At 36.7% G+C, this 27,229-nt stretch overlaps 3 protein-coding genes, 1 long non-coding RNA gene and 8 other non-coding genes across 12 annotated transcripts; 9 read left to right on the top strand and 3 right to left on the bottom strand.

The window, feature by feature from the left end:
• Positions 1–523: 523 nt before the first annotated feature.
• On the bottom strand, positions 524–2,283 carry LOC141619894 (cytochrome P450 86A1). Its single transcript, XM_074436922.1, has one exon. It carries the CDS (start codon positions 2,246–2,248, stop codon positions 668–670), a length of 1,581 nt encoding a protein of 526 aa, XP_074293023.1. The 5' UTR covers positions 2,249–2,283; the 3' UTR covers positions 524–667.
• Positions 2,284–6,972: 4,689 nt separating this feature from the next.
• On the top strand, positions 6,973–7,590 carry LOC141615540 (uncharacterized). Its single transcript, XM_074433802.1, has one exon. The coding sequence runs from the start codon at positions 7,099–7,101 to the stop codon at positions 7,429–7,431; it is 333 nt and encodes a 110-aa protein (XP_074289903.1). The 5' UTR covers positions 6,973–7,098; the 3' UTR covers positions 7,432–7,590.
• A 2,715-nt stretch (positions 7,591–10,305) lies between these two features.
• LOC141615524 (josephin-like protein) lies at positions 10,306–11,938 on the bottom strand. The gene is made up of 2 exons (XM_074433801.1): positions 11,789–11,938; positions 10,306–11,394 (listed from the first exon to the last, which is right to left on the bottom strand). The coding sequence occupies exons 1-2, from the start codon at positions 11,873–11,875 to the stop codon at positions 10,924–10,926; spliced, it is 558 nt and encodes a 185-aa protein (XP_074289902.1). The 5' UTR covers positions 11,876–11,938; the 3' UTR covers positions 10,306–10,923.
• A 453-nt stretch (positions 11,939–12,391) lies between these two features.
• TRNAL-UAG (transfer RNA leucine (anticodon UAG)) lies at positions 12,392–12,471 on the top strand. Its single transcript has one exon. It is a non-coding gene; the product is annotated as a tRNA-Leu (tRNA).
• A 70-nt stretch (positions 12,472–12,541) lies between these two features.
• Positions 12,542–12,613, top strand: TRNAP-UGG (transfer RNA proline (anticodon UGG)). Its single transcript has one exon. It is a non-coding gene; the product is annotated as a tRNA-Pro (tRNA).
• Positions 12,614–12,751: 138 nt separating this feature from the next.
• Positions 12,752–12,823, top strand: TRNAP-CGG (transfer RNA proline (anticodon CGG)). The gene has a single exon. It is a non-coding gene; the product is annotated as a tRNA-Pro (tRNA).
• Positions 12,824–13,095: 272 nt separating this feature from the next.
• On the top strand, positions 13,096–13,167 carry TRNAP-UGG (transfer RNA proline (anticodon UGG)). The gene has a single exon. It is a non-coding gene; the product is annotated as a tRNA-Pro (tRNA).
• A 319-nt stretch (positions 13,168–13,486) lies between these two features.
• On the top strand, positions 13,487–13,558 carry TRNAP-UGG (transfer RNA proline (anticodon UGG)). The gene has a single exon. It is a non-coding gene; the product is annotated as a tRNA-Pro (tRNA).
• Positions 13,559–14,125: 567 nt separating this feature from the next.
• TRNAP-UGG (transfer RNA proline (anticodon UGG)) lies at positions 14,126–14,197 on the top strand. Its single transcript has one exon. It is a non-coding gene; the product is annotated as a tRNA-Pro (tRNA).
• A 1,093-nt stretch (positions 14,198–15,290) lies between these two features.
• Positions 15,291–15,362, top strand: TRNAP-AGG (transfer RNA proline (anticodon AGG)). The gene has a single exon. It is a non-coding gene; the product is annotated as a tRNA-Pro (tRNA).
• A 3,599-nt stretch (positions 15,363–18,961) lies between these two features.
• Positions 18,962–19,033, top strand: TRNAP-AGG (transfer RNA proline (anticodon AGG)). Its single transcript has one exon. It is a non-coding gene; the product is annotated as a tRNA-Pro (tRNA).
• A 3,176-nt stretch (positions 19,034–22,209) lies between these two features.
• LOC141619844 (uncharacterized) lies at positions 22,210–23,936 on the bottom strand. The gene is made up of 2 exons (XR_012531826.1): positions 23,839–23,936; positions 22,210–22,408 (listed from the first exon to the last, which is right to left on the bottom strand). It is a non-coding gene; the product is annotated as an uncharacterized LOC141619844 (long non-coding RNA).
• Between the last annotated feature and the right edge of the window lie 3,293 nt (positions 23,937–27,229).

Genomic DNA, 27,229 nt, shown 5'->3' with positions numbered 1-27,229 from the left:
GCTTAGGGGGAGAGCGACTTGAATCCGAAGCTAGGTTCGGTGCTGACGTGGACCCATTTTGGGTAATAACTTTGAAACTAACCCCATTTTGTTTATTTCTTTGATTTTAAACCCCATTTTAGAAAAAAATTCGATAATTTAGGATACCAACTGAGAAATTTTTGTTGATATACAAGTCTTCTAAGCGGAATATTGCTTCCGTCACAAAAAAATATAAAAGATAAATAAATGATTAGGAAGAAAGGAATATTCTATATGTATTAAGGCATGCTACTATGTGAGCTAATGTTCAATTTGTACACTTTAGAATACTCGTCTACAAAGGTTCTCGAATATATTGATTTCTTAGTGCGAGCAAAATGGTATATTTAGATTGTAGTACGACTTATTAATCGAATAATTCAAAAATTTATAACGAAACTAAGAAAACGCAGTGAATTCAAATGAACGAGACATCAAAAAATAAAACTTAAAAGAACATTAAATTCAATTCATAGTAAAGCTTACAAAATACAAACAAATTTCTTGTAGGGAGTATATAGCAGCATAAAATAACAAATTTAAAGCATAATTATTAACCAAACATTAAACCAAAATAAACATTTTTTGCCATCAATAAAACTTGAAATTTACGATCAATGTGAAATGACGAAAATGCCCTTTGACCTCATTCCGCAACAGCAGCAACACTACACCCCTTGAGCTCCCTTGGTTGTAGATAAACCTTAAGCCCATTTTTCATAAACAATGTCAATGACATCTTTTGCTCAACCCGGTGACCGGGAACCGGGTTAAGCCGGTAACGAAGCAGAACAGCAGAAGCCACAGACTTCATTTGTAGGTAAGCCAAGTCCTTTCCTAAGCAAGTTCTCGGTCCAGCATTAAAAGCAACAAACTTATACCCATCTTTTGGCGGTTCAAACCGGTATTCACCACCTGGACCGACTTCCGGTTCAGCTAACCACCTCTCCGGTCTAAACTCCATGCAGTCTTCTCCCCAAATACTTTTCATTCTTCCTACCGAATAAATCGAGTAGGTGACGGTCGAACCGGCAGGGACTACTGTACCGTCTGGTAAAACGTCGTCGTTTACGACGTACTTAAAGTCTTGTGGTACCGAAGGGTATAATCGTAATGTTTCAGCTAGGGCAGCTTTGAGGTATACTAGCTTATCCGCTTCATCGAATTCCAACGGTTGGTTAACCCAATTCGCTGGATTTTCACCCCGTGTTATGTTTAAGACGGATGAAATTTCTTTTATAATTTTCGACTCGACTTCGGGGTGATTCATCACTAGATAGAAAAACCAGCTGAGCGCGACTGACGAAGTGTCGCGCCCAGCAAGAACAAAATTCAATGCGATACGTTTAAGTACGTCTTCGGCAAATGCGTTGCCGTTTTGATCTTTTTTGTTCATAAATCTCGATAAAAGATCGTCCGAAGGACTCTCTTTTCGAGCGTTTAATGCCCCGGACATGTAATTATCGACGACTTCTAGGGCTTTTTGTAATTTCCATTCCATTCCAATTTGAAATACCTTTTCTACCCTCCATATGAAGCTAGGGTATAGGAATCGCCTAAGGGTAGTTTCGGTAGCTGAATCGAACGCGTTAGCGAACGGGTTATCGGCTAAATCCGGGGAAAGAGTTTGCGGGTCTTTACCAAATGTTAGGCCACAAATGTTATCAAATGTAAGCCTAAGAAGTAAATCTTGTAAATCAACCGGTTTTTTCTCGAAAGCGGCTTTCTCCATAATATGCCACAATCGGTTTTTGATAGTCCGGTTCACCCACCGGTTCATAGCTTGACGCAACGTCCTAGTGGTAAATTCAAGAGCCGCGGTTTTTCTTTGTATCAACCACGTTTCACCGTCGCTGTTAAAAATACCTTGGCCTAGTAAATCATGGAAAGCGGCTTGCCATTGTGGGCCCTTAGGGTAATTATCGAACCGGGTTCGAAGAATATGCTCAATATTTTTGGGGTGACACGTGACCGTAAAAAACCCTTGCTTGTATGCCAAGAAAGGCAAGGCCACGGTACATGTTTGATATGTACCGGTACCACCCGTATTTTTTAGATTTCCCGCTATCCAATCGTGGAGACGATGGCGGTTCATTAAGGTATACGGTAAACTTCCGACTAATGGCCATACTTTCGGACCATTTAGTCGTCGAGAAAGGTGAGTAAACCATAACATGTAGGCGGATGCCACGGCCGCTATACATAGGAAAACTTGTATAGCGTCCATTATTATGATTTTAGTGTATAAGATACAGTTTTCGATTTATTTAAGAAATTATTGTGGTAAGAAGATATAATTGAAGTGAATTTGAGGGTGTTAATATATATGGTACGTAGGATTAATTGATGATTGATTATTAGATAGAGTTGTTAGGAATTTTTTCGTTTTTTTGAGTTTTTGGGTTAATGACGTAAATGCATGGCATGGGTGTAAAGGTTTTTGTATGTAATTTTGTTACTCGTGTAGGAAAAAACCAAAGAATTTGCATTTGAGTGAATTATAAGCTAAATCAGTATATGTAGCTAGCATGCAGCAATGAAAAATACGTGTCCTCAATTTTAATTTCACAGCGGAGTATATACAGTTCATAGACTATACATCTGGGATAATACCTCTTATTGTTTATTTTATGAGTTTTATTTTAAAGTTTTTGAGATCTGCTTTAGTATAAAGTTTTTAAGCACATTTACTAAAACATTACACTAAAAAAATATAATATTGCTCAAAAACTATATTTATAAATGGTAATATGCTCAGAAAAAAATGTGTATATGCTCAAAAACTACAAGGTCTTAGGTACTACCTCAGATGCGTAATCCTTTTTCTCGAGTATATATGTACTATACAGAGGCAACATGATTTTGATTTTGGTGTAGCAAAATATATACTTAAGGTAAAGTGTATGGATAATTAGTGTGAAAGACGTAAATATTGGTGTAACAAATCACGGAATTCTAACTGAATTTTTTATTTTTTATGTAGCGACTGATGCTACACCGTAGCCGTATGTGGCCTCACCCCTGGTACTATATGGTACATACTACCTCCGATTCTTTGAAATTGCCCTACTTTTTAAGATATGTGAGGTGATTTTTAATTAAATGTGGAAATTCTTAAAATCGGAGAGATTAACATATATGTAGGAGAAATTATTTCTGACACAAAAAATGTGTTTAGTATTTCATTTCATTTTGTTTAAATATTTCAACAAGTATTCGATCGTAGCCTCGTAGGATCGATTTAGTAGCCTAACTTTAACATCGTATACTATATTTTTTTCTCAACATACAATACATATATACAATAATCTCGAGTCTCAAGTTTTTAGAATAATACCGTAAAATAGTTAAAAGTTTCTAATATGAATGAAATATGGCAAATCTAATACAATCACGGGTTGAGACGAGGGATACGAACTTGTGACCTATCGTACGATGGTCACAACCACTAATAATCTAACAAAGACCTCATCAGCTAATAATCTAACAAAGACCTCATCAGCATACTCTTGTCTAGCAGCATGCATGCATTCAACTAACACACTAGTATATATACACTATACTGGTAGTCTAGTAGTACTCACAATTTAACAAAGCAATATTCAACTATATACATGGTTCGTTTACGCAATCAATTGTTAATTAAATTTAATAATGTAATTAGTCAATATCTTGTTGATTGTGTACAGTGACTGGTTAGCTAGCGCAGTCACGTATATAACTATGACCTCATTGTCTTCCTTCCTGATACGACCATTTTCTATATATTTAAATCAAAATGTAATCATATGATACGGCTAAAATATCATGCCTTACCTATTTCATTAATTTAATCATATCATAAAATATGTATACTGTTTTGTTACTTAGTCAAGATATTGGATAATTAGGTAGTTAGGAATGGTTTAACCATGCAAAGAAAACTATGGTTTGATCAAAATTATGGGCAAAAAACATGTACGCTTTTCCATCTAAAGCAAAAGGGAGGCTAAATATACCGTATTCATCTCAAAATAATATTCCCGTTTTACCTTTTTGTGGTCAAATTTCAAAAAGTTTAACCTTAAAATAAGTGTTAAAAAACTAAGAATTACTCCTGATAAAATATTTACATTCATCATAAAAAAAAAAAAAAAAATTTAAACCATTCTTGTAATGAAAAAAGTACGTAAATGGAGAAAAATAGAGTTAAAATGACGTTTTGAAAACTCTGTAAAGTAGATTGAGAAGATTAATTAACTTGAGATAATAGACAGGGTAAAAAGTAAAAACGTGTTTCTTTTTGTGTGTTACAGAGTATTTTTAGAAAAAAAAAAAGTGTTTGGGTTGACAGTTTGACACTAAATAAGTTGTTGAGCGTAAAGAAGAATTGAAGCAAGCAATCTAAGAATCAAGGGTTAAAAAGTATACTGGTTGTGCTTTATTAGATGTTGCCCTACCAAACTACATTGTGCTCACAAATCTTAATAAAACCAATAGCTTATTGGATAATATCAACTTTTCAAGGTGCAATTTGGAACTTGTTTGTGTCATTTAATGACCGACTGAAAATAAATAATAATAAAAATAAATAGACAAGTATCGGATATACTAATCCATTCCAATTAGTCTCCCTTAAGACGAATATATCTGTTTTAAGGTTAAAACAGGTCAAACAATATCTTGTTTTTGAGGAATATACCCTTAGTCTTACTCCCTCCCTGGCTCTCTCTATACATTTGATGAAAATATGTCGGAAGACTTTTGAACATACATGGATTCTGTTCGGTAAAACTACCCGAAAAGGTAGTTGAAAACTAAAAAGGTAACTGAAATTTAGAAGCTGATAAGGTAGCTGATTACGTAAGAAAACGTTTTGGCATACTAGCTGAAAAGATAGCTGATATTTGGTAAAATTACATAAAAGGGCATAATAATAATAATTATTTCACATCATAAATTAAAGGGGTACAAATGGAAGATAAATTGGATCAGGTATCTGATTTCTCAAATATTACCTTAGATAACATTTCATTTTAAGTAGTTTATTTGGTTAAATAAGCTAATTGCAAAACACTTGCAATTAAATAAGGTACCTAAAATTTAAGTCAAATAAACTACTTAAAGTGTTTGTCAAACATAGCCATAAAATGAAACGAATAGCTAATAAATCAAATCGTATTTTAACCAACTGAGCCATCGCATACCGGTCAGCCTCATGAGCTCTTCACATTGATGAGAAGAGGCTGTGATTTTGGATTTTGGTCCTTTACTAAAACATTGCTTACTTGCATCAACTCTTCTAATCCAATTTCCTGCTCTCAATTAGCCCAGTTTCACTAACCACAACATCAATTGAAACACCGAAAATTTTGAATTTATCAACGGGCTATCGAAATTTGCTGGTGAGTGACCATTTGACCCGGTTTAAGTAGGTTAATTGTAGTCATGCATGGTAACATTCCATACCCAGTTTTGCTGCAATAAGTATTGAATGAGACGGTTTCACGTATGTGAGCAGCCCAAATCTTTTTGTATTCTTCCTTTAGTTATAAGGTTAAAAGCATTCGGAGCTCATGTATAAATTGACCAAATTAAACTCGAGCCCAATTTAGATGAACAAACCTTATCGTTTCATGATAGAGTAATAATTTGTAAGTTAGAGCATGTTTGGCCTAACTTGTTAAAAAGGAATTTTTGTTTTTGAAGTTTAATTTTCTAAAAATATTTTTCAAAACTAGAAGCATCAAATTGTTGTTTCTATTTTTAAGGACAAAAAGATGGTTTTTAAGCTTTTAAAAAATTACTTTTAACTTTTCAGAAAATGGTGTGTTTGGCCAATTTGTGTTTTTTAGCCAAAACACTTTCAAAATTTAGGTCAAACACACACTTAGAGAGTTAGGGGTCGTTTGGTTCACAACCGAAATTGGAGTTCCAAAGAAGTATCAATTCACATGTTTTTGCAATTCACATGAAATCGGGAAAATTTGTTTGGTTGGAATGTGGGAAGTCCACTTACATGGGGGGCTAGGTAAGCAACTTCCTCCATAATGGAGGAATTAAAGTTCCTATAAAACTTTAATTCATGGGATTTGGGGCAAACAAACAACACAAATACTATCTTACAACCAGTTGTATATTAGCATTGTACAACCGCCTCAAAGTTGTCGAGTTCTCTACACAAAGTTGTCGAGCTATTTTATAAGTTATTGAGCTAATTTAAAAAGCTATTGAGTTTAATAATTATTCCTCTTAAGCTCAATAACTTTGTATTGTAACTCGACAATTTTGTTAGTAAAGCTCGACAACTTTATAACAAAACTCGACAACATTGAAAATGTTGTACATAAACTACATACAACCAGTTGTATAATTTACTAATTGAACAAACAACCCACTTATTTTGCAAATCACATGAATTACAATTTATGTGTTTTAGTAGGGGTAACCAAACAACTCCTTAATATCACATTCTCAATACTTTTAAGTTTGGCCAATCTATCATTTTTAATCTCAAGTGAAAATCGTTCCAAAATAATCTCAAGCTAACATAATTTTTTTAAGCAAAATCAATTTATTTCATTTTTTCAGATTTTTGTTTAATCTATTTGACGAAAATCAACAATATCATAAATGGGCGTAAAACTGAAACAACATTGGTAAATAGTAAGTAAGAATTTTTTTTGAAAGATTCAAATTTAAGATTATTTATGCCGAACAGACCAAACTCCAATTACATACAGTACAATTTTTCATGTTTTAATTGTACTGTATTTCTCAACTCTTGTAAACAATGTCTTGGTAAGGAGATGGATCCGCAATCGCCACGTGTCAAGCACACGACCATATTTAGTCACAAAACCTATCATAATTCTCTTCCCCACAATATTCTACACCAAAAAAAAAAAAAAAAAAAAAAAAAAAAAAAAAAAAAAAATCTTGAAAGTGAGAAAAAAAAAAATCATGGGATAAGGTCTTTGTAAAGAACCTGTGGTGGAAACACTCCTTCATTCCAAAACAAACAAAATTCAACTTCGATATATTATCCAAAGGCTTCTCTAAAAGCTTAACTAAACAAACCAAAGAAGAAAAAAAAAGATGGCATCTTTAGGTATGGTATTCGGAGCAGCGGCAACAGGAAGGGTATTTGCAGCGACAGCGGCAAAAGGCGGTAGCAAAGAAGAGCAGAGCTTAGTAGATTGGGTGCTAGGAAAAGTAACAAAGCAGGATCAATTTTACGAGACTGACCCGATCCTGAGGAGGGCTGATGATGAGGAGAAGGGCAGTAGCAATGGGACTGCCACTACTGGTGGTCGTAAAGGGACCGTGTCATCAAAAGGGACTGTGTCAACAAAAGGGACTGTGCCTGTTCAACCCAAGAAGAAGGATGGCAATGGCGGTGGCTTTGGCGGTTTTTTCGCTAAGAAATGATCATGGGTTGATTAGTTTCTGTCTGTTCCTGTTATTTGTATCTAATCTATATTGTTGAGCATATTTAAGTTTCAGTCTTCATTGCTACTCTTTGATGATGTTCTGTACTGTACTATACTATACTGCTCTATAAAGTATTAATCTCATTTATTCAAATCATCCTGCATCATCCAACAATTGTCGAGCATCGACAACAACATTATTACCAGTGGCTCAATGGCTACTACAAATTGCGGGATAAGGGGGATTGAATCTTCGCAACCTTACCTCTGTGTTAGAAACACAAAAGCGCCTATTTTTTAATGACCCTAGATGAAAAGCCAATCGACCAATCCCTGAGATATACCGGGAAGGTTCCAGCTTCTTCACTAAACCAGTAACCAATCCAGTGACGCTGTAATTACGATATGACTACCTATCATGTTTGAGTGGTTCATAGTAGTAAACTGCATACACTGTTCTCTCAGTCAGTTGTTCTTTTTCTTTCTGGCACAATGACTAACAGATACGATTTCAAGTTCAACTACGCATCTAGAGGTAGCACTAGCTTACCCGATTTGGGATACCCAAACCCAAACTTCCTAAAGCCAACCCCTCACTTTTCAAAACTGAAGCAGCCCTCTCCCAAATTTTTCCTCACGCCTCCTCTCAGTCTCGTGGCATTTTCAGGGCGATACCATGAATTCTCCTCATTTCTACGCGCAACTCTACCCCTGGTTTTTCTCCTCTATAGGGTTAGTTAATCGGATGAGTACAGAATTGTGATTCTTGTGAATTTACAATGCACGATCCACGTGCAGTGAATAGGTTTTCAAACTAGAAAGACACCCGGAAAAAGAAATTGTGAACACTGACCAGGACAGAGAAAGTACAGCTCAAGGAGCAGATTCTGAAAGATAGTTTCCGAAACGCAGTTAATGTGGAAGGAAAAAAAATATGAAGTTAATATAATGCCTAGAAAGCATAAACAGCTAATTTTGCATTTGATTATCCGCATTTTTTACTTGGATTACACAAAATATAATCAGCATTATGAGCAATACCAATAAGATTGCTAAGTACACACTACAGACAATGAAACAAAAGAGGCCAGGGGAGCGTTAACAAATTTTTCTTGCACAATCAAATTTCATTTCATTTGAATAAATCACAACTGACGACAACAAATGTTTTTTTGTATCCCCCGTATTGTACATTATGTAAAACTCTGATGAAGACAAGAACATCTATACAAGTCCCATGCTTTAAGTTTGGATGTTTAGCAAATACAGAACAAGAAATGAATAAAACGAAAAGCATCCCAAAATACCAACCAGCATCACGATAAATTGAGCTTTATACTTAAAAGAGCGGTCAGTCACAGAATTACGACATACCAGGTAAGAAGCTGAGACTGAGAGAACTTCATTATTGCGCTTTTGCCACAAAGACGGCAATAGTTGCAGCCTTGCAGGCAGACCTGTACAACAGTCATGCATTGATGATCCATCTGACCCATATTATACGATCTGTCCCACCCGTTTGACAGGTTCATTCGATGTCTTCGACTGATTATCACTTACCACCCAAATCATTCACTAGCAGAAACTGCGAAAACAGTGGACTTTCACAGTTTCACCAGAATACTCCCTCAAAAAACAAGTCCAGTTTACAAATAAGAAACAAAAAACATCCGTCTTTAACGAAATCCAAGTCCTATACTTTACGTAACTACATAAGGAAGCACAATATCAGTATCAGTGTTACCATACAACAACGCCCAGTGAACAATTACATTCAGTGCTGTGGACTATCCATGAGGAGCAAAATCTCACCACCAGCAAGAATAAACACCATCCAAAAACACCCTAACATCATCAACATTCTTAAACAGCGGCGGACTTTTAAGATCACTATCCAAGTTATACCAAATCCCGTTCAATCTTTCTCAAAGCAACCCAATGCCTACCTTTCCAAAGTCTACCATACCTTTTAACTGAGACATTCAACAAAAGCTGTGAACTTTTAAGATCACTATCCAAGTTATACCAGAATTTGATCCAAGATGAAAATTGTGTCAATTACTAAACATCAACTTCAGAAAAATGATAGATGTTCACTAACATACAAGTCTTGTCCTCTTAAATTCTCAATTAGAGACACAGCCGTCTTTACCAATCTTGCAACAAGGGCTTTGGCAACAGAATGACACTACCAAAAGCCAATCGACCTATCCGGTAAGATATACCAGGAACTCAGGAAGGTTCCAGGTTCACTAAACCAGTACTTGATCCAGTGATGCAGTAATCACGATATGACTACCTATGAAGTTTGTTGTTCAAAGTAGTAACTTCCCAAAGCCCGACCCCTCACTTTTCCAAACTGAAGAAGCCCTCTGCCAAAAAAATTTCACTTCCCTCCTTTCACAGTCTCACGGCATTTCCAGGGCAGTGCCATAAATTCCCCTCTTAATTGACTTTACTTAGCGCAGCTCTCCCCTTGTTTCCCGCTTTCTCTCCTCTTAGGAGTAGTTAATCGGGGTGAGGACGGAGTTAGGTATTTACAAGTTACAATGCACATGTAGCGAATTGTTTTCGCAAACTAGAAAGGTAAACAAATGACTGACACCCGAAAATAGAAATGGTGAACATTGACCGGGACACAGGAAGTACAGCCCAAGAAGCTGATAATTTCTGAAAGATAGTTTCAGAGATGCAGTTAATATAAAGGGAAATAATCTGGAGCCGATACAGTGGCTAGAAGGCGTTACCAGTTATTAATTTTGCATTTGATTATCTGCATCTCCCAGTTGGATTACACAAAATATAATCAGCATTATGAACATCTCAATAAGATTGTCAAGTACAGTCAATGAAAACAAAAGAGGCCAGGGGATTGTTAATCAACAAATTTTCCTTGCTCAATCAAATTACATTTTATTTGAATGAATCACGACTGAAACAACAAAAGTATATGTATACCCTGTATTATACATTGCGTAAAACTCCTGTGAAGACATAAACATCTATACAAGTCGCATGTTTAAGTTTGTTTGTAGCAAATGCAGAAGAAATAAATAAAATGGAAATCAACCAACAGACTAACCAGGATCAGGATAATTGAGCTTTATGCAGCCACATAATAGCGGCATACGGAGAACCAGAAAAGAAGTTGAGGCAACGTCAACATAGGCACTTTTTTGTCATAAAGATGACAATAGTTGTACTTGTAGCCTATAGGTTACTGATGACCTATCTGACCCGTCCAATCCATTTGATAGGTTTATACGTTGGCTCAACTGATCATCACTTTACACACACAACTCATTCACCCGCGGAAACTATGAGCACTACCACCTTTCCTCGGATAATCTACCAAAAACACGAGTCCACTCAACAAATAAGAAGCGAGAAAAACATCCACCTTTAACGACACCAAAATCCCTATACTTAACATAACGAAGCACAATTCCAGCATCGATATACAATACCCTGATGAACTAATAAAGTACAGTTAGTCTTGCTGTGGACCATCCATGACGAGCAAAATCTCACCACCAGCTAGAATAACATCATCCAAAAACACCCTTACATCATCAACATTCTTAAAAAGCTGAGGACTTTTAAGATCACTATCCAAATTATACCAAACCCCGTCAATCTTTCTCAAAGCAACCCAATGCCTACCTTTCCAAAGTCCACCATACCTTCTAACCGAAACATTCAACAAAACCCCCATCAACCCATTTTCTGACCCATCAAGATCAATTGAACCCGTTCCATTTCGCTTATCATGCCATACCATAGTCTTCCCTCTTCTTTCAAGGGCAGCAATTAACACATTAACATCATAATTCCCGGTAATCAAATTATGATGAGGCTTGAATACAACAGAAATTGGTGTCCATTTTTCTGAGGTGGGATCATCAAGAATCAGTTTTTCAGCAATTTCATCCAATACTGCTCTGCTAAATGCATCTTTCTCCTAAATTAAAAACCCTTCATCAATTCAAAACAATCCCTTTATTGTCCATTGCACAATCACAAATTCTTATTTAAGACGGTTGTAACTTGTAAGCCTAAAATTGATTTAAAAGCAACCCATATACCAATTACTAAAACTTACTAACAATAATAATTAACTGAATTAGTAATTAAAAAGAATCCCCTTTTATTGTCCATAGCACAATTACAAATTCTTATTTAAGACGGTGATAATTTGTAAGCGTAAAATTGATCTAAAAGCAACCTATATACTGGTTACTAAACGCTTACAGTTAAAAGACCGTTTTAAGATAGACTTACTAACGCGGAGTAATACTTAACTAAAATTAACAGGATTTACATATGAATTATGAAAAAAGAGAGATGGGTTTTACCTGAAAGAGGTTGTTAAGGGCATGAAGAAGGCAAAGTTGCAATCTTTGTCTTTCATGGTAAATCTCCGACTTATTTTGATCCTCCATTTTTTTTAACTCTGTAGCTTCAAACTTTGAACTCACTATTTCAATTGAGCAAATTAGAGGTGAAGTCTAGTCTTGGAAGAATTGAATGAATTAAGATCCGGTGGACCGGTTAATCGGGTCGGATATGAGTCGTATTAGTTTTAACTGCGATATTATCAAGTCATTTAGGAAAGTAGTAAAAGCACAATAAATATTGGATTAAGTCGGGTTAATTTAGAGTCGAAATCAATTCTAATCACGTGTCAAACTTGCTTCATTTATTTCGATTCACTTAGTCTCCGTATATTCGTGTCTTAACATTAAATATTATACCTATTGAGCATATAATACAAATCTTTTGATTTTCCAATGCACTTTACTTTTATCATACTCTAATTAATTGATCCGTTTTTAACTTAAGACGTATATACTCATTTTAAATACTCCATAAGAATGATTTCGATTTTATCAAGTCTATTTTGATCACAATTGATAGCGGACTGTATAAGTACAATTTTAAGGAATATAAATCAACCAGACGGTTTGGCCGAGTGGTCTAAGGCGCCAGATTTAGGCTCTGGTCCGAAAGGGCGTGGGTTCAAATCCCACAGCCGTCAATTTTAAAATTTTATTGTACTCCATGGGAAACAATAAATATGATCTTTTATTCATTAGATATATCATCAAGGGCGTTTGGTCTAGTGGTATGATTCTCGCTTTGGGTGCGAGAGGTCCCGAGTTCGATTCTCGGAACGCCCCTTTTTAATTTGTGTGGTACTTTTTTTTTTCCCTTTTGTGTTGGCGAGTTCATCGTTTATAACTTTCTATACAGATATAGGTAATTTTTAATTCATTCAAGGTTACTTAAGGTCGTGATAGTTTATTCAGTAGCAACAAGGGCGTTTGGTCTAGTGGTACGATTCTCGCTTCGGGTGCGAGAGGTCCCGAGTTCGATTCTCGGAACGCCCCTTTTTAATTTGTGTGGTACTTTTTTTTTTCCTTTTGTGTTGGCGAGTTCAGAGTTTATAACTTTATCTACAACATGAGAGTTCATCCAAAACTACAAGTACAAGAGTAACCTTGAATGACTCCATTTTAGTAAAATCACAAATTGATTTACGAATTTACCAAATGGAGTTATTCAAGGTTACTTAGAGTCATTTGACGTGTTACTTTATATAGGTAATTTTTAATTCATTAAAGGTTACTTAAGGTCGTGATAGTCTATTTAGTAGCAACAAGGGCGTTTGGTCTAGTGGTATGATTCTCGCTTTGGGTGCGAGAGGTCCCGAGTTCGATTCTCAGAACGCCCCTTTTTAATTCTCGCTTTGGCTGCGAGAGGTCCAAAGATCGATTCTCGGAACGCCCCTTTTTAATTTGTGTGGTACTTTTTTTTCCCCTTTTGTGTTGGCGAGTTCAGAGTTTATAACTTTATATACAGCATGAGAGTTCATCCACAACTGTAAGTAAAAAAGTAACGTTGAATGACTTCATTTAGTAACATCACAAATTGATTTACCAAATGAAGTTTTTCAAGGTTACTCAGAGTCATTTGACGTGTTACTTCATATAAGTAATTTTTAATTCATTCAAGATTACTTAAGGTCGTGATAGTTTATTCACTAGCAACAAGGGCGTTTGGTCTAGTGGTATGATTCTCGCTTTGGGTGCGAGAGGTCCCGAGTTCGATTCTCGGAACGCCCCTATTTAATTTGTGTGGTAGTTTTTTTTTTCCTATCCAAAACTGCAAGTAAAAGAGTAACCTTGAATGACATCATTTAGTAAAATCACAAATTGATTTACGGATTTACCAAATGAAGTTTTTCAAGGTTACTCAGAGTCTCAGAGTCATTTGACGTGTTACTTCATATAGGTAATTTTTAATTCATTCAAGGTTACTTAAGTTTGTGATAGATTATTTAGTAGCAACAAGGGCGTTTGGTCTAGTGGTATGATTCTCGCTTCGGGTGCGAGAGGTCCTGAGTTTGATTCTTGGAACGCCCCTTTTTAATTTGTGTGGTACTTTTTTTTTTTTTTTCCTTTTGTGTTGGCGAGTTTATAACTTTATATACAACATAAGAGTTCATCCAAAACTGCAAGTAAAAGAGCAACTTTGAATGACTCCATTTAGTAAAATCACAAATTGATTTACGGATTTACCAAATGGAGTTATTCAAGGTTACTTAGAGTCATTTGACGTGTTACTTCATTGGTAATTTTTAATTCATTCAAGATTACTTAAGGTCGTGATAGTTTATTCACTAGCAACAAGGGCGTTTGGTCTAGTGGTATGATTCTCGCTTTGGGTGCGAGAGGTCCCGAGTTCGATTCTCGGAACGCCCCGTTTTAATTTGTGTGGTATTTTTTTCATTTTGTGTTAGTGAGTTCAATAAAAGAGTAACCTTACATAACTTCATTTACTAAAATCATAAATCAATTTATGGATTTACCAAATATAGTTATTCAAGGTTACTTAGAGTCATTTGAGGTGTTACTTCATATAGGTAATATTTAATTCATTCAAGGTTACTTAAGGTCGTGACTCGTGTCACTCCAAACAGGTCATTTTGGTGTCAGTATTAGTCATTTTGTGTAATCAAATATTCAAGGGTTATCTACCCTATTTTTTTTCCTTGGCGACGAGGAAACCCGCAGCTCCTGTTTTATATTTAACTAAGTATTAAAATCAAGGATTTTATTTTAAATTTTTTATTTTGAGTCATGTTTGTAGGAAATATGAACTTAGCTAGTCGAAAATACCCTTAATCGAGACGTCGTGTAAGACACTGCTCTAAATCAGTTAGACCCCCACAATGGTGCGCCTGAGTACCTTGGTCACCGACTCTAGGGTTAACGCACCACTCTCACGATGGTCACTCCAAAAAGTAAGAGAAAGTTTATGTATTTGTGTGTGTATAAAAATGAATGTAGAGGGTTTATATAGCTGTTCAAGACCTCTAACAGTCATGTAGGAGCCATAAAATCTGGTGTTTAATGACAATAAAACACAACAATTAATCGTAAGAAACCGAGGAAAATATTTGGACCAAAAGCAAAAAGGGGCCCAACGTGCCGCGTGCCAAGCCGGATGGCACACACGGGGAGACTATAGTCTCTCATCGTCTAGTTAACACTTGGTAGTGCACATCCATATATAAGGATAACACTCCCCACTGTTCTACCTAGGACAAATATTATCACGTTTATTTTGGAGCAATATCATACTTCAACAATATAAAATCAATATAGAAAGGCATTCAGAGTTTAAGCAAAACTTGGTTAATACTTTTCACAATTTGATTGTATCAATGCAGATTAAATCGTCCAATTAAGTCGGTTTTCCTAATCATACATTCACACAACTCAAAAAGAACGTTAACCCTCCTCCGCTTGGAATTTATTAAGAGCATTATACTGAACCTTGGAAGCAACAATTGGGCATTTGGTCTAGTGGTATGATTCTCGCTTAGGGTGCGAGAGGTCCCGAGTTCAATTCTCGGAATGCCCCTTTTTATAGTTTTCTTTTCCCTTTTTTTTTAATAACGTCAAAATTGTCAACTATAAACAATACTGCAAGTCTGCAACATTATCACAGAAATCTTCAATAATCCCAATTTCTACGAATGAGTGAATGATAAGTCGACATTGGATCTGCTGTCAGCTCGAAAAAGAACATAACACAAACAACGATAGATGCGGACAAATTTTCATCTTCAGATCGGAAATGAAACTCTATGATTAATTAATCAACATATGAGACTGAAATTTCCATAGATGCGAGCATTTGTCAGTAAATAATGATACTATTAGAATTCACAAAAATCTAATGTTTGGTGTTATCTACAAGCCGCTGAGATGATCAAACTGAAGAGACGGAAACTGCAACAATTTTCGGACCTTCTGTTCTGTGCAGGCTGCTGTCAATGTCAAAAAGATAATACGGCATATAATCTGATCTTCGTTGTTCTGGAGATGGTCAATCTGAAGACGGCGGAACTTGATATTTTCGCACCGTTTTTTTTTTCTGTGCAGGCTGCTGTCAATGTCTAAAGATAATAATTCCAAAGTGCAGTTGAAAAATTTGCGCTTTATAGCCAATATAATCAGGGGAAAGGATGTAAAGAGCACAATGGCCGGTGAAGGCTGGGCAAAAGACTATTCTACGTATTCTCATAGTAGTGTTAGGGAGTTTATGTCACACTTTTATGTTGGTACTCCTATGAGTGTTTTTTAGAGCTCTTGAAAAATACTTGGATACCATCTTTTTCACTTTTCTACGTATTCTACGCAAAAAATACTTTGATACCATCTAATAAGATACCTGAAATGCCTTGCCAAATGGAGCTACATCTATAAACATGGATTTTGAGACTCATAAAAGTCTACAGTCTACTATCCAAATTGCTTTTACATACAGTGATGAAATAGATACGGAGTAATATCTAAGAAAGATTTGCATTAACCAGCCATCAGATTATCAGATCACAAAAGCCAGTTATTGCATATTATATCACGTAGTGTCGGACTGTCTGATGATAATTATATAACAGAACAATGAATGCAAGTGCAATTTGTTACAAATAGCGATGAAATAGATGGTTTTTAAGAAGCATTTGCATAACCAATCGTTGGTTGGCGCAGTGGTAGCATGGGGCTGCGCTTGGTAGGGAGGTCTGCGGATCGATCCCCCACAACTGCGATTGGGAGGGGTTTAAATACCGTAATCCTTGGACACGCCCCGAAATTCGGATTAGTCGGCCCAATGTGGTTCGGATTACCGGATGGTTTAGACCAAAAAAAAAAAAAAGAAGCATTTGCATAAATTAGCCTTCAGATAACAAAAGCCACTTATTGAATATCATAAGTATCACGTATGATAATTTATTTAACACAACAATGTATGTCGTTACAAGCTTCCCTCTTACAATGGGACTATACAATAACAATACGATAAAGGTCATTAGTGACAGCGGAATATAATACTCTCAGTGAATGACTCACCAGTAAAACACCACGAGGAGATCGAGCACCAAGTCGTATGTAGTTGTCCGGGTTCCTCAAGAATTCCTGCCCAATATACAAAAATGATATTTCATTATTTCCACATTTTTTTCATACAAAAACAGTTTCATTTTATAATTCAAACACATACAACAATTTCTTCCAATTCCTCTTTGGCCTCATCGACACCTGCCACATCTGCAAAGGTAACAGTTCTTCCTCTGTCTTTTGCACCATTAGAGCTTTGTGATTCATTTGTATCAAGCCGAGCCATTGTCCTCTGCATATATTAAGGACGGTCAATCCACGTTAAAGGTCAAAATAACCACATCTACAGCTGATGTATTAATATTTTCGAGTTAAGGTGTTACCGAAGTGTCATACCAAGATAATATACAACTATAATATAGAACAAAGTCCTCTGCAAAGCCAAAATAATCATAATTACGCATGGTTCAACAATATAAAAAAAAAAAAAAAAACTAAATCAATCGGTACGCAGAGGTACAGCAGCAATGTACCATGGCAGAAATCAAAAACCCGCCAGACCGCTTCTCAGGGGACCCGAAATTAACCCCATTATCAAACATCTTCTCATAAGGTACTATAGACTACCCTCTTAGTTGGCAACAAACCCGAAATCAACGACATTGTTTCGAAACCCTGAATGTTACTCACTTCAGTAGTTTTCTCATCACTCCTCAACTTAAACAACATATTAGCACCATTAATTATAACTTTTTCAACTTGATCATTACTAATTTTAGTCAAAAATTCACTATACGCTACATTAATCGTCTGCGGCCGAGGTTCGAATCCCGCTATTGGAAAATTGAGTTTCAGAAACCGAACTACTAACATTATTAGCCATAATTGACCAATTAGTAAGCTACTTTCCAAAAAAACCTTCAATCAATGGTTTCCACTTCCATTTCTTCCATAAACCTCTAAACCAACTATCACTCGCCGGAGAATTAGGGTTTTCTTGAGCGCGAATTCGAGTGATAACTTGTTCTCTCCGATTCAATGAATTCACAAAATCCCCAAATTTTGAAACCCTAATTGGCCGAAAACAGTTCGATAGGTGACAAGAAGCGTAATTTGGCGCGAAATTTGAAGAACGGTGCAAGTAGGTTGGTCCATGGTAATTATAATTTGAGTTTAATTTATTGTAGATTAACGGTTTATTAATTAATTGTTTGCATGTCGGAAATTGTAGAACCCTAGGAATTGGGGATTTCAAGAATCATACGACAACGTTGCTGGGTTATTCACCTAAAATTTTTAGGTCGTCTTGTTCTTTTAACTTGTTTTATTTAACTTGCTATTTGCTAAGTTGCTAGCCTGTCCTAAACACGCTAACCGATTCGTACGTGAACACAAAGTATTTGACCTGAATCTGATCTGCGTCCGAACAAAACTCGCATTCAACTCTCTAGTATGAAACTCTATGCTTCGACAATTTCTGGTGGAGATATGCGGAATTTGAGCTTGGTTTTTGAATCTTTTTCACTATCATTATTTAGATCCAGATAACTTTGGTTTAGACCACTAACGGCGTTTGTTTGATATGTTAAGTTTTGGGTTGAATCGAGTGAAAAAGAGCACGAGAATTTCTAACTCCGCCAAAGTGGGAAACAAGGCGAGGGAATTAGATTATACTTATTACGAATTGTTTATATTTTTAAAATCTTATATTAAATCATACCGAGTGAATAAATTTACGAAATGAGATCATTCAACGTTATTTAGAGTTGTGTCAATGACTCAACAAGTCCGTAATTGTACCTCATTGAATTAATTTAAGGCTACTCGGAGTCATGGAACATCGTGTCACAAAAGGGAGCATTTAAGTGTTATTATGAGTTTTTGGATAAAACAATTATTTATCCATCTTAAATGAGAATTTATGATTATTAAAATGTCAATTAGCTCATTTAACCCTTTTCCATGGTTTAATCACACAACTCAAAAAGGACCTTGCTGTTGGAATGTCAAGCACTTGTAAAAAGAAGAAAATAGGCATAATACAGACTGGCTACTTCATCCGCACGCAGCTTATAATCCCATTAAAATATTTATTGCTGAAAATTTCCAGCAACAGTTGGGCATTTGGTCTAGTGGTATGATTCTCGCTTAGGGTGCGAGAGGTCCCGAGTTCAATTCTCGGAATGCCCCTTTTTTGTAAGGTTTTTTTTTCCATGTAAACATTGTGCTCATCTTCATACTTTAGATATATCCTCCAGGCCTCCGCCATAGAACAAAGAAACAATACTGCAAGGACTGTAACATTATCACAGAGATCTTCGATCACCCCAATTTGTGTTTCTATTAATAAATGAGTGATTAGTCGAGGGACTGGATCCTTCCGCGGGAACTGAGCCCTTGCTCATATGTTCGAGAGAGCTCTTCAAGCCACATGATCCTCCGTCAGCACTAAAAAAATCAGAACACGACCAACAATTGACGCAGGCAAAATTTTCATCTTCAGTTCAGAAATGTCATCTCTCACACATTTTGACACATTTCTTTTAGGACAACTCTCCACTAATTCAATAGTACCGAAAAAAAGAGAGACCGGAAACACTGATAAAGATCAAGTCTACAAATGAAAGTGCATGATTTATCTGACCCCAGGAACTTTCTATGCGATTTCCGGAGAATTTTGTTCCGGGACCCCGGAATCCCGAAAAACCGTGTATTATACACTTCAATTTCAAATTGTTCGGGAGGTCGTACCGGACCCGGTTTCTTTTTCTCCCTGTTTTTCAATCACGCGTCCTACCTCATTTCAGGAGTTAACCTGTTCCATTTTAGCCTCAAATAACGAGCTTTAACGCATTTTTCACGATAATCCAAGTTTCGGCGAATGCTAGTTTCTGGCACACCGGCACCCCCAAATGTCTTCTGTTGGTGCTCAAATTTTGCGTGGCCGCTTTATCTGACCCCAGGAACTTTCTATTCGATTTCCGGAGAATTTTGTTCCGGGACCCCGGAATCCCGAAAAACCGTGTATTATACACTTCAATTTCACTGTTCGGGAGGTCGTCACGGACCCGGTTTCTTTTCTCCCTGTTTTTCAATCACGCGTCCTACCTCATTTCAGAGTTAACTGCTCGATTTCACCTCAAATAACGAGCTTTAACACATTTTTCACGATAATCCGAGTTTCGCGAATACTGGGTTTACGCACACCGCACCCCCAAATGTCTTCCGTTGGTGCTCAAATTTTGCGTGGCCGCTTTATCTGACCCCAGGAACTTTCTATGCGATTTCCGGAGAATTTTGTTCCGGGACCCCGTAATCCCGAAAAACCGTGTATTATACACTTCAATTTCAGCCGTTCGGGAGGTCGTACCGGACCCGGTTTATTTTTCTCCCTGTTTTTCAATCACGCTTCCTACCTCATTCCAGGAGTTAACCTGTTCGATTTCAGCCTCAAATAACGAGCTTTAACGCATTTTTCACGATAATCCGAGGAGTTTCGAATCTTTGGTTTCGCACACCGCACCCCCAAATGTCTTCCGTTGGTGCTCAAATTTTGCGTGGCGCTTTATTTGACCCCAGGAACTTTTATGCGATTTAAGGAATTTTTTTCCGGGACCCTAATCCCAAAAACCGTGTATTATACACTTCAATTTCAAAGTTCGAGGTCGTCTGGACTCGGTTTCTTTTTCACCTGTTTTTCAATCACGCGTCCTACCTCATTTCGAAGTTAAATCATTTCGAGCTTTAACGCATTTTCACGATAATCCGAGTTTCGGCGAATCTTTGGTTTACGCACACCGCACACCCCAAATGTCTTCCGTTGGTGCTCAAATTTTGCGTGGCCGCTTTATCGACCCCAGGGAACTATCTATGCGATTTCCGGAGAATTTTGTTCCGGACCCCGAATTCAAAAAACCGTGTGTATTATACACTTCAATTTCACCGTTCGGGAGGTCGTACTGACTCGGTTTCTTTTTCTCCCTGTTTTTCAATCACGCGTCCTACCTCATTTCAGAGTTAACCCGTTCGATTTCACCTCAAATAACGAGCTTTAACGCATTTTTCACGATAATCCGAGTTTCGGCGAATCTTTGGTTTCGCACACCGCCGGCACCCCCAAATGTCTTCCGTTGGTGCTCAAATTTTGCGTGGCCGCTTTATCGACCCCAGGAACTTTCTATGCGAGTTCCGAGAATTTTGTTCCGGACCGCGAATCCCGAAAAACCGTGTATTATACACTTCAATTTCACCGTTCGGGAGGTCGTCTGACCCGTTTCTTTTTCTCCCTGTTTTTCAATTACGTGTCCTACCTCATTTCAGGAGTTAACCTGTTCGATTTCAACCTCAAATAACGAGCTTTAACGCATTTTCACGATAATCCGAGTTTTTAGGCGAATCTTTGGTTTCGCACACCGCACCCCAAATGTCTTCCGTTGGTGCTCAAATTTTGCGTGGCCGCTTTATCTGACCCCAGGAACTTTCTATGCGATTTTCGGAAAATTTTGTTCCGGGAACCCGGAATCCCGAAATACCGTGTATTATACACTTCAATTTCAGCCGTTCGGAGGGTCGTACCGGACCCGGTTTCTTTTTCTCCCTGTTTTTCAATCACGCGTCCTACCTCATTTCAGGAGTTAACCTGTTCGATTTCAGCCTCAAATAACGAGCTTTAACGCATTTTTCACGATAATCCGAGTTTCGGCGAATCTTTGGTTTCCGCACACCGCACCCCAAATGTCTTCCGTTGGTGCTCAAATTTTGCGTGGCCTCTTTATCTGATCCCAGGAACTTTCTATGCGATTTCCGGAGAATTTTGTTCGGGGACCCCGGAATCCCGAAAAAACGTGTATTATACACTTCAATTTCAGCCGTTCGGGAGGTCGTACCGGAGCCGGTTTCTTTTTCTCCCTGTTTTTCAATCACGCGTCCTACCTCATTTCAGGAGTTAACCTGTTCGATTTCAGCCTCAAGTAACGAGCTTTAACGCATTTTTCACGATAATTCGAGTTTCGGCGAATGCTGGTTTCTGGCACACCGGCACCCCCAAATGTCTTTCGTTGGTGCTCAAATTTTGCGTGGCCGCTTTATCTGACCCCAGGAACGTTTTATGCCATTTCTGGAGAATTTTGTTCCGGGACCCCGGAATCCCGAAAAACCGTGTATTATACACTTCAATTTCAGCCGTTCGGGAGGTCGTACCGGATGTGACACCCTCATTTATTGCGGAAAAGTAAACACGTAAATTCTACAGAAAAACTGGTAGGATATGTTTGTAATTGGTTCAACTAGCCAAAAACCTGTAATTTCAAAAATTTTCTAAACCAATCACAACATTTCCAAGAGGCGGGTGCCAAAACCTGCAATGCTAACGAACTACTTTATATGCCATAGCTAACGATAAGAAAATGTAATGATACAAACCCAAAATAGAAAAGGGAGACATATGTCCCTAAAATGTATGTGACATAAAAAGGGTTTAAGGTCACAATGAAATAAAACCAGTCTAGGTCCCAAGGTTACTTTGCTCGCTAGCTCGTCCATGTACCCCATATATGCATCACCTACCTGTCATTCGCATTTTATACAAATACGAAAGCCACAGTCAGTGGGGAGTAACTCCGAGTTCTCCCAGCCACGAAATGTCATAATTAATATAACATGTAAATATAAGAATATGAATACGAATCACACACTGCCTTAGCATATAGATGCTAAGGCAATCGTGCTTATCATGTGAACAACAATATAACGCCACATAGTCCTAGCATGTGAATACTAGACCGACTCATACTACACTATCATGTGAATCACATAACATCCAGGAATCCAAACTCTATCAACCATAGCCGGCTTGCATCTCACCTTCTATGATTCATAGAATCACCATACAAGAAAGGGCAATATATCAAAGACAGACATAAGTTCTTAGTACGGTCAATAGTCACTTTGTAACTCAAGTCTATACCACGAGGTAGGGAAGGTAATCGAACCGGTATCTTGGCTCAGCGGTTACTATTAAGAAAACATGGCCAAGAGACAACACAACCCTAGCCTAAAATCTGCGCAGACCTAGACATGCGGATACACACCACCGCACCCAAGACTCACAACTTTTTTTTAAAAACAAAGTGAAGTGAGTACCCTAAGGACACCACCGAAGGGTCGGCTAGTGCTTAAGCTGACCCCATACTATCAAAATTAGTACCTGAGGTCATGCCCCAACTTGGATAAACATCCACTAGTCAGGAACACAAAGGCTATCAAGCAGTGAACATATACTCGTCAGAGACTATAAAGACCTATCTATGATGAAGGCCGAAATACTCACCTAGGACCTAGTCCCAGCTAGTCCCGGCTTGAATACTTTAGCCCACACCACACAAGACTCACCACACAAGTCAAGTAAGACACCCACTTAACCTTAAGAGGGCAAAAAGTCCTACTTACCAACATAAATTCTAACATTCTATCATGTGAAAGCTATATAAATGTCTATTTACAGCATACAATCCCAACAGTTCCTCAATAAGAATTCAATACTAATTTCTAATTCTAACAATAGTAATCATATTAAAGGCTTCAGGGGAAACTAGGGCCATTTCTACAATATAAGATACTATTAAATACAATCAACTATACATGTGAACCTAAGATATAATAAATGGCCTAAAACAAGAAAAAAAGGCCGATTATCTAATTCATTCAACCGAATTTTTACCCGCAACCCCAGCCCTGCGACAGGTACGGGTTAAATTGCGGCTGACCAATCACTCAATTAACTGACATCGCATCAGTCAAAGGGACTAAGGCTCAGTTTTCGGCACAATCAACAAAACATTACAATTATCACTATAAAATTCATTTTGCTATTTCCAATTTCTATCATGTGAGAAATGAAAGTAAATCATTATCAATCACTTAAACACTTAACAATCAACAGGCACACATTAACTACTAATGTGACATTTATTCGTCGAGTAACTCGGAATAGTTACCTTAAGCTAGCAAAGAGACAAGCAATAAACTTGAGAAAGCTTCTAAAACCCCAAAATTACTCTTCATCTTCAACCACAAATGAGTCACCTAAAATAATTATGTGAAAGGACGATATTAACGAATTATCTTTATATAAAATATGAGACGGAAATTAATTTAATTATATTTTAAATAAACCAAACTAACGTCAAAACAATTTATAGATACGGCCCAAACTCGCGACTTAGCCAGGCCACGGCCAGGCCACAGCCAGGCCACAGCTAGCTACTGCTAGGCTGCTGCCAGGCTACAGCAGGCCACGGCCAGGCTGCAGTAGGCCACGGCCAGGCTACACCCTACTGTCCAGCCGTCTTAGGACGGTTTCCTAGGCCAAACCACGACGGATACCACCCAAACAAAAGACCCAAACCCAACATGATCATGTACTTGAGACGTTAGCAAAGAGGTTGGTTCAAAATAACATAAAGAAACCCGTCAAAACAGCCCGCTAAAACTGCTCGACAAACCCATTTTCACTATTAAAGAAGCTCATTTGTGACCGTCTTAAGACGAAATTTTAAGCATTAAAATGATAGTATTCACCCAATTAAATTACCCAACATAATCACCCACTTCACCATGAATCCAAAGGTACTAACTTTTCTCAAAATGGATAAATAAAACTTGTATAAAACCGTCTCAAATATACCACTTACTAGCTAGCATCCCAAATGATCCCTAGAGGTCAGTATACACCGTCTCAATCATCTCCACATATCAGTATACACCGTCTCAACTATACAACTGACTAATTAACATCCATAATGATCCCTATATATATAATTATACACCGTCTCAACTATAAAACAGACTAACCAGCTTTCAAAATACACATATTTAACAAGTAATACTGAGTAACCTATCATTATTACCTTTTTCCGATTGAACTAATCATTTATGACTAACAAATATTCTACCAGACCGTCTATTTTAGTACATACAACCGTCTTATAATAAACAAAGCTAAAAATATAAATTGGGTTTGTAAAAATACATAACGAAAATGAATTTTACTTACAACGGATTGACGAGAACGACGAAAGGAGCGCTATGGAACAAAAATAGTTGAAAACGGATAAGGAACGAAGCACCGACGTCGATTAACAGATCAAATTTCAAAGAACAGTACGAAAAGGAAGGAAAAAGAAGGAAGAAGAAGAAAACAGGCGTGCGTTGTTTATAAATGAGACAATGAAATTGCTAGCCTTGCTATTTATTATACGTCGTTTCTTAAATCGTTAAGAAACTTCGATCGTTATTAAAATCGTTTCGAGTTAAATTTAACCGATTTAAGTAAAAGTTTCAGTAATAAAACGGAATCAATAATAAATAAATTTAATGAGTGAAAATAAAATAAAATAAACTCAGCTAGTTAACGTAAATAATACAATATCAGCTTGAATCGGAATTTTTAGCGATTTTTACAAAACTAACGGATATTAACAAAAATTGCTAATTTAGTGAAATAAGCTCAAAATAGCTAATTGGACGGTTTTGTTCCCAAAATCCATCTCGGGTTCACTTAAAACAACTTTCATAAGGACTCGCAAAGAAACGGAAATTATTAAGTAAATAAACTCGAACTAATTCCAATAAACTCAAACTAACTTTAAATAAACTTATTAATGATTATTAAAATTAACGTATCGAATTATGATGAAATTAATTAATTAGCTAAGCATATATATATAAATCGTTAAATGATGTAATTAAATTCAAAATAGCAATTAAAAGAATTTTATCCAACTTAATAAAATACGGGGTGTTACAATCACCCCATCTTTTAAAAAGTTTCGTCCTCGAAACTTGAAAGTATAAATGAAAGGTTATAAAAATAAAACTGGAATTGGAATCGGTAACCAAAACATTTTTAAAGGTTATTTATCGTAAGAATCGAAATTCTTTCAAGAACTTCAACTAAAATTTTCCGACAGAACCAGACTCTCATCAGAGGAACGGAAGTGTTCTCGTTACGTATTCAAGAACATCACATTCCAAATCAAAGATAAGTCAAAAGGCAAATCATTTGTATAAATCAAAAATCAAAATACCTTCAAAAACATTAATGAAAAGTTTTCAAATGTATAAGTCTCATTCATGGAACGAAATTGCCCTTGTCGTGCACACAAGAACGCTAACCTTCCAAGTCAAAGACAAATTTAAAACAAAAACCATTCGCCGACAATCGTAGAACAAGTTATCAAACGCTTCCAATAACTAGTTCTAACATCCGATCAACGTTAAAATCAAAATAAGAGAAAGGTAATCTACTCAAATTTTCTTTTGCAAAAAGCCAAAGTAGAAATAAAGGTTTCACCTTTAAACTAAAAGGGGAGTTAAATTCCGGAAATATAATATTAAACTTTGACAAAGAAGTCATAAATAGATCAAGGTTAAAAGAAATTGGATAAAATTTACAAAAATCTCAGGTTTAACAACTCAAAACCATGATAAAGAAGTCTATACTCAAAGAACAATTAGAGAATTAAATCGAATTTTCATTTTCAAATCTTTAAAATAGGTTAGGTTTGCAGAAGTGACATAAACTTTTAAAAATGAATCAAAACTGGTAGCTTGAAAGTTTAGAAGTTGTACAAAAAGGAAAGTAACTTAGATAGCATAAAAATAAAGTATGTTAAGAGAGCTCAAACTTAACCAACAAGAGAGCTATAATGACTTTCATAGGGCAAAAAATTGAAGTCAAAATTACAAGGATGTCAAAGATAGAGTTTCACAAGATACGAGTGTCAAACTTAAAGGAGGATCAAGATGAAGCGAGGAAAGGAGGTATGAACGGTAACGCTTATGATCGAGGAGAAAGGGAATTTAGACAACAAGGAAACGCCATACACTCTTATCTCAAACAACAACATAACTCAAAACGGTTCCGAAAACTTCCTAACAACAAAACTCATAACCACATCACTCCCAAGGGTTTCCTCAATCGCTTATGTTACCTCATCCTAATCTATTCCCTGAAACAGGCTACTCCATTATAAGTGTGATCTCATCGCTCCAAATCCTCAAACATCCAGAAACAACTTTCACAAGCCTAAGGTCAAGGCTTCCAACAAAGCTATATTCGTATCCAACTAGTGTCAACTATGGATTCCTCCAAAAAGGTAAACCTTCAATCAAGAATCCCAATACCAAGCTCTAAACTCCAAGAGAAGGTTTCTCTAATATTCCACAAGGCTCTCATTTCAAAACAAGGTAGTATCATATCAATCCCAAAATCTGAAAAATCAATAGGATCTCAAGTTTCTCTATCCTTTTACTTATCAAGGATTCCCAAAAGCGGAACTACACTCAACTACACTCAGCTACGACATCATCCCATTATCTCAAGTA

Source organism: Silene latifolia, chromosome 1 (assembly GCF_048544455.1).
Source record: "Silene latifolia isolate original U9 population chromosome 1, ASM4854445v1, whole genome shotgun sequence".
In the NCBI taxonomy this organism is placed as follows: domain Eukaryota; kingdom Viridiplantae; phylum Streptophyta; class Magnoliopsida; order Caryophyllales; family Caryophyllaceae; genus Silene; species Silene latifolia.
The sequence above is the reverse complement of the archived record's forward strand: the minus strand, read 5'-3'. Positions and strand labels throughout refer to the sequence as shown.